At 46.4% G+C, this 15,061-nt stretch overlaps 1 protein-coding gene across 5 annotated transcripts in view; it reads left to right on the top strand.

Annotated features, from left to right (window-relative positions):
* Positions 1-11,319, top strand: part of SH3GL3 (SH3 domain containing GRB2 like 3, endophilin A3) — a 137,873-nt gene extending 126,554 nt beyond the window's left edge. For all 5 annotated transcript variants that reach the window (XM_041751363.1, XM_041751362.1, XM_041751365.1 and 2 more), the window contains one exon: positions 10,832-11,319. In XM_041751363.1, the coding sequence (XP_041607297.1) occupies positions 10,832-11,037 (206 nt within the window). In that variant the 3' untranslated portion in view covers positions 11,038-11,319. The remainder of the gene's footprint in view (positions 1-10,831) is intronic.
* The last annotated feature ends 3,742 nt before the right edge of the window (positions 11,320-15,061 follow it).

Below are 15,061 nucleotides of genomic sequence, written 5' to 3' on the forward strand. Positions count from 1 at the left end.
ACGGAAAGGCTTTCTCCCTGCAGGGAATGGTTTCCTGTATTTCTTCTAAACAGTCTGTTAAAAAGAGTTTTCAGAAAGCCATAAGGTGTAACTTCTAACTTAGTTGTGGGGATTTTGATGCTACTTGGCTGAGATGATGGCATGATTATATTATTTCAATTGCCACCTACTTAAAAATTTTGTTATTCTGCAATGATACATTTGGTCTTTAAGCTAAAATTTAAAATGCCATCATCTAAATATTAACATCGGTACTTATGTTTTTTAAAAATCATATAGAAGTCGGTGGTTTCCAAGGATAACACATAGGACAGCTATAGGGCACAATTCCAGAGGACCTCATGTTTGAGTCCTTGTAGATGATACCCCTGGAGTTGTCCAGTGGGTGTGGGCTCAGGGGTGAACCCTAATGCCAGATTATGGGGATAAGAGACACAGGGAGAGTGTAAGAAAACAGTGCCAGGCCAGACCTGGCACCAGGTAGCTGACACCTGACCTCCAGGACAGGTGCACAAAATAGGAAGGTGAGTCTGTAGCCATGTACAGAATACTTGCCCTGTACAAAGAGAGTGTTGATGGTCAGGAGTGGCTGTTTATTGCCTAGGAATATGGGATAGAGTAGTAGGCCTTTCTGATTTTTCAAGAGAAGACAGAAATCCTATGGTTATGTGCAATCTCCTGATTTTTCAATATTGGTAACTAATCCACAGTCTACAAAGCAAGGAACAGGCAAAAAAAAAAAAAAATGGATCTGTGAGCTCGAACTCCATGCCAGCAGCCAGGAAACCACCTCTGATGAAGGCCACCGTTTGTCTTCTTCGGTCAGAGTGGCAAAGGCAGCCCCCAAATGCTGGACCCAGCTTCTGTAAATAAACAGCCTGCAGCTTTTGAGATGACATCTCGGGACCAGCAGTGTTGTGTCAGGTAGAGGACGCAGCATCTTACTGGTCACACCCATCTTGTTAGCAGCCTGTGTCCGTTGTAGAGCATTGGAACGAAGGTTAATTCCACGAACCTTAGTGTAATTAGTAATCACACGCACTTATTTTCGTCAGTTACAGTATAATGATTAAGCTTGAGTCCCTGATAAGCCATTTCAATAAATCGAGTCTCCTGTGGATAAATACAGAGTACTTCTTTCTAGAAAGACGGTTCATAGACTGTCACTAGACTTTTCTTAGTAATTTACTACATAACTAGTCTCAGTGAGCTTGGGCAGCTATATCACAATGCCACAGACCGGGGAGCTGGAACAACGTGCACTTATTTCTCACGGTGAGGAGGCTAGGTCTAAGGTCAAGGCGCCACCAGATTCTGTGTCTGGTGAGCATCTGCTTCCTGGTTACAGATGGCCTTCTTGTGTCCTGACACAGTGGCACTGTCCCGCTCACGAGGGTCCGCCCTCATGATCTGATCACTTCTCCAGAGCCCCACCTCCACATGTCATCACCCAGAGTGGGGGGGTGTCAGGGCTTCGACATAGGAACGTGGAGAGGACACAGACAGTCCATAGCATCAACCACGGATTAAGGCATAGCATTTGCAGGTAAGAAAATCAGAGCCCAGAGGTAAGCCTAATCCCAAGCTAGAAACCAGGGATCTGAAGTTCCCATGTAGTTTATTACCAGTGGACAAAAGAGTATTTTAGAGATGGTGAACAAAATGGTTTTTGTGGCATTTATTACGGTTCTGCACCAGCACTGTGTCTGGGTCAGCTGAAGGGAGAGTGCTTGGCTTCCAAAGAATTTTCCTGCAAGTACTGGAGATTTTAGATTGGAAAAAGAGAAATTGCAATTTGAACCAAATATGTCCGTTCTAATTCCAAGGAGATGGTATCTTGTGGGTTGAGCATGCTGCCTGGCAGGGAGTGCACACTCACTGAGTGTTTCAGATGAGTCTGAACTTCAGATAAACTCGAAAGCTTGAAATCAGCTTTGTGTCCCAATGTATTCAGAGGTGAACTACCCCGTGGTCCTCTGGCGCAGGCACAGCCAGATCGCTGGACCATGTTGGCGTGCAGCCAAAGCCTCCAGAGGGAAGGGAGGCTTGGGGTCCCTTGCCTGTGGGGTTAACTCCACCCGTGAACGGGATACTTCTTTTCTGCTCCTTAGCAGCCCCACGGGTAGCACCAGTGATGGGGAAACAGCCCTGAACTTCCAGGCTTCAGAGCAGGAAGTGGGCAGAATGTGAGTCCCCCCGCCCCAAGTCCAGAGAGGTGTCATCCTTGGGCCTCACCGCTGGGGGGCCTTGGGGCCATGGGGAGGCCCCAATCCCGGCTCTTATGCCCATACCTCCAGGTCTCACTGTCATCCTGGCTGCACAGGGTCATTCTCAGATTGTGTGGATTAGAGATGCTGGTCACGAAGGGTGCTTGCTGCAGAGCAAGAGCCCGCTGCACGGTGGCTAGTCACGTTACTTAACCGGTTATCTGATTTCTTAGCCTACAGCAGACTGGAAGCAGCAGATTAGAAAGGCCAAGGGACTGCTTCGGGAAGGCCCACTGACGGCAGGAAGGAAAGTGACAGGTCGCAGCCCGGCTACAAGGGAGGCAAGAGAAAACTAAAAAAAAAAAAAAAAAAAAAAAAGCAGGAACAAAACTCAAAAGGCACAGCAGTCTGGGGCATTTACTAAAAGCCAAAGAGCCCTCCGCAGGTCAGTAGCTTCCCGTAGATCCCATACCTCATTCCCTGATAGGTGCTCCTGTCGACAACAGTTCTATGAATCACGTCTCTGTCTGTCCCCTTTCCCTTCTGGACAGTAGGAGTGGTGGCGGAGGGGGGCGTGGAGCTTGCCTTTCTGTTGGGATGCTCTGGCCAGGGGCTTCCGGGGAAGGAGGTCCCCAGAGTTAGAGTCCCTGGAAGAGAGAGAACAGGAGGTTCTCTGACCTCTGATGGTCTGAGAGTTTAACCCAAGTTCAAGTGCAGCAGAGGAGTGGCGGTGTTTCTGTGCTGCAGAGACAAGGAGGCCCCTGCTCCGCTGAGCTCCCGGCCTCCCCCCATCCACTGCGGTCAGCAGGAGGAGAGAGACGGCCCCTGAGATCAGGCCCCCAGACCCCAGCAGGTGCAAGGAGGAAGGAGGGAGAGCACGTGAGCAGGCCGGGCTGTGGAAATGCCAGTTCCACCTGATGCCACGTCCACTCTGGTGGCTGATCCACCACCTGGACTTGACTCCTGTGTTTGTGTTTTGTTTTTTAACTGAAGGCTGAACTGCTTGCTTTGAAGCTGGGGCTCAGGCAGAGAATAAGTATCCAAAGGGCACCCCTGGAGCATGACTGGCAAGGGGAGGTAGGACCTGGGCAGACCTTTGGGGACCGGGGATGCTCCCTATGGCACACCAAGGTGAAGACGCACAGTCACCAAGCCCAAGTGACAGACCCCACCCCCAACTCTCATTCCCACCCCTGGCTTGGGGTTGGCTCAGAAATTGGGGATCAGCTCCCAAGCTAGTGATTGTGAGATCGAGAGCAGACTCTGGTCCCAGACGGAGGTCAAATCTCAGCACCGTTGCTGAATTCTTTGGGGAATCTCTGTATGCCTTAATTTCTCCATCCATCAAATTGGTAATGGTACCAAAGTAAATCCACTGATGTCAGTGAGGCCCTTAGATTAAGTCCTGGCACCGAGGGTTGTGGTGTCATCCCCATTGCTGACTGGGGCTGAGGGCCGTGGGACTGTCACCGGAATAGGATGTGCTGGGTGTTTGTATGTGAGTGAGTAGCCTCTGCATCAGGGATGTGGCACATGGAGGTGGGGTGGGGAGGGCACTCCCCAGAATTTTAGTGTTGTTAAAAGAACAAGAGGGGACCCAATATTGTTAGGAACCAGGCCACATTGCCAAGAGGGAAGGGAAACGCATTTCAGGGAGAACATGATTTCCTTACCTGTTGTGCATTGCCCATGCAGTTGCTCACTCACTCAGCCATCTCAAAACTCTGTGTCATGGTCTCCTTTGTTTCTTTTTTTCTCCTAATGGTGTGGATCAGAATTTGAATAATAAATATTTAACAGAGGCACTCCCTTTTCTCTGTTAAAATAATCTTTGTTTCAGTGCTTTAACAAGGAAGACTGTGTTTTTCCCACCTCTGCTCTCATGTTATGTTAAGTCAGGTCCCGGGAGTAAGAGAAAATAAACACGGGCCACTCGGCCAGGGTGGGTGGAGGCAGCCCGCTGGACGGCCTGGCCTGGGGCTGGGGGTTTCGGCTGCCGGATAGCACACGCTTCCGTGTCAGCCAGCAAGGTGTGCATGTGTGCTCACCCACAGCGGGTCGGGGAGGCAATTGCTGGTAGGAAAGCAGGGCCGGGGGGTCAAGGAGCAGCAGCTGCAAGACCCCAGGGGACAAAAGGAAAGCATTGTCCCCAAAGTTGAAACAGTGGGTAGGACCCATCTTTTCTTACGGGAAGGGTTCAGCAAGAGTGCTGGCTTCTGATGGTGGGAAGCTGGCCTTGGGGCACCTGGCAGGTGTTTGTGTCTGGAACCCTACTGAGGGTTGCATCTTACTCTGTCCGGCCCTTTGGGGTCCTTCTATGCTTTCACTTCTCTTTTGTGGAGAGGGAAAATTCGTACATTATCACTTAGGTGGGCAGAAACTTTATTTCTCTTTAAGTGAACTGAACTTGCTTATGAGTCTCCATTTAGACCAGTGGCGGAAACAAGTTAATCTTTTTTCCATTTCTACTGTTGGCCAAAAAAAAAAAAAAAAAGAAAAGAAAAAAATAAATCTTTTTTCCATCTCTTCTAATGGTGGAAAAAAACCATAATCTTGCCATTTCAAGGTAACTTGGTCTCTTTCAATAGAAAGTAGACTATCCGTTTATTACTTGGTCAATTGAGGACTTAAATCCAGCCAGTTCAGTTGAGACTCCCTGTCAAGGCCATTGGTGTTTCTCACAGACTCTCTCATCCCCACATCTCTCCCCCAAGATATTGCCCAGATGCCAAGGGGAAGTTCCCCGGATGTCATGGTGGCAGGCGAGGAGGCTTCCTGTGTGCCCACCTCCAGGCCATCTCTGCTCCAGGTGCTCCCCCCCAGCACCTTCTCACTTCCTGGGGGGACTTCAGATCTGTTCATAGGTCCTAGACAGCCAGGGTTGGCTCTCTCAGGCCCCTCCTTGCATCATAACCCCTTGCCCACCTTTTCTACTATGTTCATTCTCCCACCCCATGCTGGTCAAGAACACTTGAGGAACCTGCCTTCTCCCAGAGATCCAGTGGGAAGTGGGGCCTGAGGCCACCCACCCTGAGTGGAATCTGGGGAGCATTTCAACCCTCTTCTCTCTACAGACCCTTCCCTGCCTCTAGAATGAGCCTGTCTTCTCTGGGTCACAGGAAAGAGCTCTTCCCTCTTCACCACTTGTAATAAAATCTCCTGAGTTCTTCAAATTCTGGCTCCTTGGACTCCAGAAGTCAGCTTATCTGTCTCTCTCTTCTCTCTGCCTCTTAAATCTCATAAAAGCCTACCTGGCTCTGGCATGAAGGCCTGTAAACCTTGGCTTTCACACCATTTCACAGCTGAAAGGGTATTATTTTGGAACTCAGAAGTTAGAACATTGACTGCGTTGTTCATGTGCAGGCTCTCTTCTCTCCCTCGAGTAGAGGAGGCCACAGCTACTTGGGCCAAAGGCCCCACACAGCAGAAATGATCCCACATGACAAACACATTGGATGATTTTCTGCACTGTCACCCTGCTGCCGGTGTAGTTCAGGACAGCCGGCCAAGCCCTGGTAGGTGTGGACTTACCTGGTGCCTGCACTATTAGGTGCCAGGGGCTGTGCAGAGGTAGCCGGAGAGCCAGGTGCTCATGCCTTATCTGAGTCGGGAGCTTTGGCCTGCACAATTACCCCACCCCACCGCCTCTCGGGGGAGACGCCATGTTTGGGGTTCATTTGCTGATGGAGTGTGATATGAGTGCTGGTCGCTTTCCAGCTCTTAGAAAATCAAAGTGGGCAGTGTGGCAATGGTCCTTTGCCTGGAATAAATGAAGTGAGAAGTGAGTAATGTGTCTTTTCTCTGATTTGTTCAGTGTGTGTGCTGGGAGTGCACATGTATGCTCGTGGAGCTGGTGGCTAGGATAAGTGTGTGCCTACCATTTAGCATTTATTTTAGTCACTGCAGGTAGCTTGCAGAGTAAATGGGAGGAAAAAAATATATATAGTTAGACCTGTAGTCAGCATGATAGCCCATAAAATGTCTTGGCAACCCTTCTTGGCATCATAGATCATGTGGGAGGTGACATGAGCAGGCTAGATCACAGGCTGGGGTCTGGAGCCCTGGTGTCTGGCTCTGGTTTGCCATTAGCCTCAGGGCCAGGCTGTTGTGACCTTTTGGAGGTATCACTGCCTCTTCTTCAAAAGAGAATGGTTCATGAGAGACCACCAAGTACCCTTCTAGCGCTAGCATTTCACGTTCAAGGCAGTGCTTTCCAAGACGACCATGTGGTTTGGCACCCTGACTCCGTCTCCCTCTTTAATACATTGGTAGTGCAAGACATGCTAAAAGGATAGTAATCACTTTTATAGACCACATTAAAACAGGTATTCATTAATAAAATTGACTTTGACTCAACAGCCTAAGTTGGCATAGATGCTCAGTGTACCAACTCACAGGACATTGCATTTCCAAAGGAAAATGAAAAGTTCTGCATGCAAGCTGAGCACTCAGTTTCCCAGTGCTTTGAAGTAACTGAATGCTGTTCTGTTCAACTTCAAGATAGTGAACTGGACCTCCATATATTTAAGGCCCTCCACTGCCATCATTATGACAAAGGGAATATACAAGGTGGGGTGAGATGGAAGTGTGTCATGGAAGGAGCAATCCGAATGCTAAAAACATCACGTATCTTCTAGAGACTACAGTCCATGTGGATTTAGATTCTAAAAGACCGAATTACCTGTAAGTCACCACATGGGAAGGAGCTTCCTATCCCAAGGGGGAGAAGTGGGGCTTCTTACCTACCACTACCACCTTCCCTTTACCTACCAGCTGAAAAACTCCTTGACACTCCCAAGCTCTGGTTGAAGAAAGCAGAAGGAAGGGAGGGCCATTAGGCTGGTGGTTTGCAGCCTCCCTTGGACATTGGAAACAGCTAAGAAATTGTAAATGCCCAGGTCTTACTGCCAGAGCTTCTGGTTTAATTGGCCTGGAGTTCAGATGGGCAGTAGGCTTCTTAGTATGCCACCACGTTGAGAGCTACTGTAACAGGAAGGCAGTGGGGGGGCCGTCTCAGTCTCACTGGGGAACTTCACTGACAAACAGCCTGTAAGTGAAGGAGTGCTTGGCTCCCGTCCTACTTTGGTGTGATCAGAGTACTGGGAACATCAGGAGTGGGGTGTCACTGAGGAGGTTCTGCTCCATCAATTGGAGAAACCAGCGGGCACTGTGTAGTGATCTGCTGCCAATGACAGAGGGGCGAAATACCCAAATTTATATTCTCTTGGACATGAAAGATTTGGTGAGGAAGGAACACAGTATTTGGAAGAACTTGTTTCAACTGTCAATTGAAGTCAAGAGAAAGAGAGAAAGAGAAGAATGTTTGATAATAACAGAAGAGGAAATAACAAAAAGCATGAAATAGGATGGCAGCTGTGAGATGACATACACGGATATTTCAATCCTGTGCAGGGATTAAGCTCTTCTCAAAGGACATGGACCATGAACCTGGTATGATCTTGCTCTGGGACACTGGCTCCTCACCTTTGTGGACCACACTCTGCTGGTGTGATGAAACGAGGCCGCGAAGAGTTGGCTGTGATGGTGTAGAGGCCTCCCCAGTCCCTCTCTGGATGGCCTGTTCTGTCTTCTGCCAGTGGCCTCTGCCCCGGGGGTGGTTACCATGTATGCAGGGTACATGGTTTCCCTGCGGTGAGGCTTAGCTTCCTTTTAGCTCCATCTTCCCTGTGGATAGCACATCTGCTCTGGACTCACCAGTGGTCCATGCTGTCACCTCTTGGGTGGGGCATCACCTCATCTGGCCTAGGTGGCCTCTGCGCTCCTGCTCATCCTCTTGCCTCGGCTCCTCTACATGGAATCATGAGAACCACTGAGGACACGTGTTTCCATTAGAGGCTGTAGTGACCTGGACTTGCATGACCACACCTCTTTCCCAGACACTCTGACTTCACTATCATAAACTCCCCAAGAAAGCATCTTACATTCAGAAATCCATATGCCTAGATAAGTGGGGGCAAATTTTTTCAAATCTTCATGTTCAAATATTTTAGTAATTAGAAAAATTTATTTTATAAAGCTGACATGCTCTGATACCAAGGCCTGACCAGAATATAAAATGGGAGTGATTTCACTTTTAAATACAGATGCAAAAATTTTAAATACTAATAAACTCTGTCTAGCTCTAGGATAAAATTATCACACACACAAGTAAGTGGTTCCTCTGGGGCATGTGGTGGTCATCACTCATTAAAAATATTCTAGGGGTGCCCTGGGTGGCTCAGGCCTTTAAGCAGCCAACTCTGGATTTTGGGTCAGATCATGATCTTAGGGTCCTGGGATCAAGCCCCATGTCGGGCTCCATGCTAGGCAGGGAGCCTGCTTGGGATTCTCTCTATCTCTCTCCCCCCTGCCCCTCTCCCTGCTTGCATGCGTGCTCTCTCTCTCAAATAAATAAATACATCTTTGGCAAAAAATATTCTAAAACGGATCAGTACTAAAAAAATCGATCCAGTTAAAATCAAAATGAGATTTTTAAAAAGTAATCTCTGTGCCCAACACGGGGCTCGAATTCACAACCCCAAAATCAAGGGTTGTATGCTCTACTGACTGAGCCAGCCAGGTGCCCCCCAAGTGGGATTTTTAGGGGGGGAAACTCAATACGTGGATACTGAAGTTTACCTGGTGATATGATTTCATGAGAATAGAAAATGAAGAACTTACTTTATTAGTTATTAACACTTACTTTGAAGCTACAATATTTAAGATGATACATTGTTACAGTTCCCTAAATGGATCAGTGACAAAAAATAGAAAATCCTGAAATGCATCCACATGCACATGATCATTAAATATATGACAAAGATAAAAGTAGTATTGGAAGTCAGTAGAGGAAGAATGGGTCATTTAATAAGCTGCTCTGAGATGATGGCTTAAGCATCATCAAAAATAAATAATGCCTCTGTTTGCCAAAACTCAATGGAATTAAGAGTAAAAGTTTTCACATGAAAAAATTAAATCATTCCTGGGATGAATTTAGTTGAATATGTGTATGTGAAGGAGGAGGAAAAACCAGAGATGGAAAGGTTGATGAGCTTGACTGTGCTGATTAAGGTTTCTGTAAGTGTTCTGTATGTGTGCCAGCAACCCCCTCCCTGCCCCGTCCCCAGAACACACTCCAGAAACAAATGGAAGCAAACATGATAAATATAAAGAATAGCATTTTATAAGGGGCTTCTAAAAGTTTTAAGGCAACCCCCCCCCAACACTAGACAAATAAATTGACAGTAAATGTTAAAAATCCTGGAAAAATCTGTGTCCTATGAATAATAAGTTCCATCCTGAAGTTTACCTTCAAGCATTAATTGTGCACGTTTGTAAATAAACGTTCATTAGGATATTTTTTCAAGGAGTTATGTAGGACAGTTTAGAGAGAACAAAAGAAAGAAGAAAGGAAGAGAGGGAGGGAGAAGAGGAAAGGAAGGAAGGACCTTATCTATCCAATGTGGGAGGTGGGTGAAAGAAATTTTGTCGTGCTGATGGAGTTTATTGGTCAGTGATTAGAAGTATTCTGGAAAGAGATTCACAAAAATATGTATAGGAACATTCTTTTATGAGAATATATTTATGTAAATACATACATAGATATAATCATCAAGACATCTGGAAGCTTCTCCACCAAAATGTTAATTTAACATTGGTTATCACTGGGTTAGTGGGTTAGGGCTGACTTTTCTCAATTTTGCATACTTCTGTCCTTCCTTCCCTTCCCCCTTCCTTTCTCCTTCCTTTCCCCTCCCTCCCTCCCTCCCCCTCCCTCCCTCCCTCCCTCCCTCCCTTCCTCCCTCCTTCCTTCCTTCCCTCCCTCTCCCTTCCTTCTTTCCTCCCTCCCTTCCTTCGTTCCTTCCTTCCTCCTCCCTTCCTCCTTCCTTCCCCTATTTTCCTCCTTCCTTTCTCCTTCCTTTCCCCTCCCTCCCACCCTCCTTCTCTCCCTTCCTCCCTCTCTCCCTTTCTTACCATTGCCACATTTTCATTCTGAAATTAAAAAAATAACTATTTGGGAAACATTATTCTGAGAACTTCTGGCTTCATACACTAAGCCCAGCACTGCAGGCTGGTCTGTAGCTAGTCTGCCCCTTTGCTCCTGTTCATACCCTTCCCCCTTCTAGCACCAGCTCAGGGAAGATGTCCTGACCACCCAGACCTTTCCTGCCTCTTCCTCCTCCTCTGACCTTCTGAGCTCTACGTGACTCTCCACCTCATCTTTGGCATTTCAGCGTTGCACGTGTCCTGCCTGGCATCCAGGAGAGACCATAAGCTCCCCGAGGGCAGGGGTTGGGCCTTGTGATTCTGTGTCTCCCTCTGGCTCCAGGGAGGGGACAAGCTGCTCTCAGGGAGGCGGGCTGGGCCTGCCAGTTCCGGATGGGAGCAGGGAAGGGAAGAGCCATGGGGCTGGAGGGGTCAGCCAAGGCTGTCCTCTATCCCGGGCATCTGGCACAGGCACCGAGCCTTCCGAGCCTTCGGCACCGGTGAGCAGGGTCCAGCCAGCCTTGAGGGGAGGAAGCAGGGCCCGCTGTGCGTGACCTCCCTGGCTCCCCACCCCCCCACCCCTCCAAGGATACATGTCATGTTAACCCCCACTTTTTGTCTCCATGTGATGTGGACAGGTTCTAACGTTGCCATGGACCAACCCTGCTGTCGTGGTCTCTATGATTTTGAGCCAGAAAACCAAGGAGAACTAGGATTTAAAGAAGGAGACGTCATTACATTAACCAATCAAATAGATGAAAACTGGTATGAAGGAATGCTACACGGGGAATCTGGATTCTTCCCCATTAATTATGTTGAAGTGATCGTGCCTTTACCTCAGTAAATGTGTGACTCAAACTTTGGACCTACTTTCGTAACTGAAATGAATTCACACCAGTGTTTCCTCAGTGTGGTGTTCTGTGACATCCTTGCTCTTTGACCAACTTAATGACTTTTGTATGTGTGTTCTCTTTATAATGTATTTTGTATCAGTTTAATTTGTATAAACGATATTCTTGTCTTAGCGACATGAAACTATAGTTTTCTCGTTTGCTTATTGTCCTAAAAGTCACCGGTTAAATAAATGTATGTGCTTGTTGCTAAAAATAAATCGCAGTTATGTTCATGAATTGCCCATTTATATCACTCAGCTGCAACGGAATGCAAAATTGGAAACTTAAGAAATGCTAAATATTTTGTTTCCTGACATTCTGATGTCATCTGGTCTCTCCTTGTGTCTTAGCTGACCTGTGAATAGCCCAATAAATATGACACATCATGTTGGCAAAAGGCCTCGGTAATTCTTAACGTGGAGTTGACTCTTGAGCATGGTGGTCCAGCTGTAAACTTCCCCCATTCCTTGTGGCTGACCAGGGCTCCTGGTGTGGATGGTGGATGCTTCTTCCTGAGTCAGCAGGTGTAAGAGTGGACCTCCACTGTGTCCCGATTCAAACACAGCACACCCTCCTTCCAGCTCAGGGATAGAAGACTCTTCCGTGCTCTGTCAAGCTTCTTTATAAGAGAGCTTAATACAACCTTCTGCTGCTGCCAAGTATTGGGTAGGTTTTCCAAGTAGATCCTGTTGGCACACTCAGGAAGGAGCAGGATCAGAGTGGGGGTGAGTGCACAGTCACAAGATCGTCTGGGTTCTGAAAACCAGTCCCTGGCCTCACTCAGAGCATGCACTCATCATGGACTTGGACCCAAGGTGGGGGTCAGGTGGGCACAGCATTCCTCATGTGGCAGGGGAGGGATATCCTTTCTCCTAAAGCAGAGGAGGAGACTCCTCAGATGGCTTGCCCAGGATCCAAGCCACCAGTGGTGAGAGGCAGAGTTTGAACTGTACCCACTGCCCACTGAAGTGCCCACTGAAGTTACTGGGATGTACATTGCTTTTCACTGACAACAGTAACAAGTGCCCAGCCAACAGGTTGTTTTAAGGGGACCAAAACCTGACATCTCAGTCCTCTGGGTCTTTGGTACATCAGTAAACTCACAACAGCATCCTGGACGATTGTCCTCCTTTCTTTTCATAGCATCTTCCCCCAATACCTTCTCTAAAGTGGTTGCATATATAGCGTCTATAATAAAATAATGACTAACATTCATTGAGTGCTTACTGTGTGCCGGATGCCACTGTAGACATTAAATGAATAAACTCAATCCTCATAACAACCCATTTTGCAGATAAGAAAACTGAGACACAGCAAGACTAAGTTGTCCACAATCACACGGTCATGAAATGCCCAAGCAGGGCTCCTGACCTAGGTAGTCTCCCTCTCATGCTACCTCTCATACTATGTGTTTGCAGCCCCGCCCCACACACACAGAGTAGCTTTTTATACCCCATCCTTTTTCCTTCTCCAGCTGCCATATTTGAAATGTATCAAAGGGAAGGAGAAATCCAGAGCCATTCTCAGTGCCTATACTACGCCTCAGGACCTGTTGGGGAAATAAACAGTAGTTGCAGTTAACTGGGAGTTATAGACTGGGGTGGCAGCGGGGGGTGGGGATGGGGGTTCTTGTGAGGTTTCAGCAAATGGCTCCCCTCTTTTCCCAGTGAGTTCTAAATAAACTGGGCTGTTAGTCAAGGGTTAAAACAGGTAAGAGCCAGTATGTAGCTTGCATTAGAAAAGGCTGTGTCAATATGTACCTTAGGATGAGAGCAAAAGCATTTGCTAACTGAGCCCCAAAGAAATCAGACATACTCACCTAGTCCAGGAGAGGGTGGACTGTCATCACCTGCTCTTACAGGTAAGAGCTTACCGCATGGCTGCCAATAGTCAAGAATGCACATTCTCTGCTTGCTGTCCAGCTTCCGAGGAGGGACTGTGATACTCGTGCCTGGTACCTAACCAAACCCACAAGCAAGGTAACTCAACTAGCGAGGACTACTTAGAGAAAATCCCTCCTCATTGAAACTGGGAGAATAGGGAAAAGGTATTTCCTTCTAACTCTGGGGAGTGAAGATGAGCATAGTTCATAAAAGACTCAAGTTACAAGAGGCCCAGACAGACATATCAAAGGGGAAATGGAGTATTTATTTTTTAAATGTTTATTTATTTATCCATGAGCAACACAGAGAGAGAGGCAGAGACATAGGCAGAGGGAGAAGCAGTCTCCTTGTGGGGAGCCGGATGAGTGACTGGGTCCCAGGACCCCAGGATCATGCCCTGGGCCAAAGGCTGATGCTGAACCACTGAGCCACCCAGGTGCCTCAATATGGAGTATTTATAAGAAATATTCTTTATAATGATTTTTTTAATTGAAGATTTTATTTATTTATTCATGAGAGACAGAGAGAGAGAGGCAGAGACACAGGCAGAGGGAGAAGCAGGCTCCATGCAGGGAACCTGACGCAGGACTTGATCCTGGGTCTTCAGGATCACACCCTGGGCTGAAGGTGGTGGTAAACCACTGAGCCACCTGGGCTGCCCTCTTTATAATGATTTTTAAAATGAGTTTATAACTATGCAATAAGGCAAGGAAAAAAATGGCCTAAAGATTAAAAAGCAAAAAATAAAACTGTCCTTATTTACAGAAAACAAGATTGAATATGAGAAAATGCTTAAGGATTCTACAAAAAAAAAATCTACTAGAACTAAGACATATATATACTAGTAAATATAACATGCGAATTTATCAAGATCATGAGATAGCATAAAAAATCATTTATGTTTCTATATGTTGGAAACATTAAATGTTAGATGTAATATAATAATGAAAAGCAATGTCATTTATAATAGAAAGTACAGAATACTTAGTATTTGAACAAAAGATATGCAAGACCTTGACACTGAAGCTACATAACTTTGCATATAAAAATTGAAGACCTAATAAATGGACAGAGATACTAATATTGTTAAAATGTCTGTTCTTGGCATCTGATTGGCTCAGTCGGCTAAGTGTCTGACTCATGGTTTTGGCTCAGGTCATGATCTCAGGGTCATGAGCTTGAGCCCTGCATCAGGCTCTGGGATTCTCTCCCTCTCTCTCTGCCCCTCTGCCCACTCATTCACATTCTGTCCCTCTCTCAAATAAATAAATCTTAAAAGAAAGAACACATAAGAAAATGTCTTCATAACCTTGAAGTGGGCATAATTTCTTAGCACTAACCCCCCAAAACAAAATTCATACATTAGACTTCATTAAAATTAAAAACATCTGACGTCCTGGGGTGGCTCAGTCAGTTAAATGTCTGACTCTTCATCTCAGCTCAGGTCTTAATTTCACGGTCATGAGTTCGAGCCCTGGATTGGGCTCCACACTGGGCATGGAGCCTACTTAAAAAGAAAAAAATTAAAAATTTCTGCTCATCTAAGAATATCATTTAAAAATAATAAGAAGACAAAACATAGATGAAAGTATTCACAATACATATATCTCCAATTATAGACTTATATGCAGAATATGTAAAGAATTCTCACCGGTCAATAATAAAAGCAATTAAAAATGGCCCAAAGATTTGAAGAGACACTTCACAAAAGAGAGTATACAAATACCCAATAAGCACGTGAGTATGCAACCAGTTGCCAGGGTAGCCACATTCCCGGAGACTATAGCAAATGTGGGGCCCAAGGCTAAGATATTTACAACCTAATTTGTAGCAAATAGGTTCTAGTGATCATTACTGAAAAAGAAACAGTAGTTTAGAGCTGCATTTCTGTAGGAAAATACCGGTGTCTGGTGATGCCACAAATCCCTTCTGTTGCCTCCTGGGGACAGTTTTACAAGGGCACGTCAGTGGCAACCACTTTGATGAATTCTTCTCCTTAGGTCATCCACAGATTTCTTTGAAACAGCTCTTAAGCAAGATAGTATTATGGGTACATACATAAGTGTCTTGCAGGCAAAAAACAGTTTGTAAC

Source organism: Vulpes lagopus, chromosome 4 (genome assembly GCF_018345385.1).
Source record: "Vulpes lagopus strain Blue_001 chromosome 4, ASM1834538v1, whole genome shotgun sequence".
Lineage (NCBI taxonomy): Eukaryota > Metazoa > Chordata > Mammalia > Carnivora > Canidae > Vulpes > Vulpes lagopus.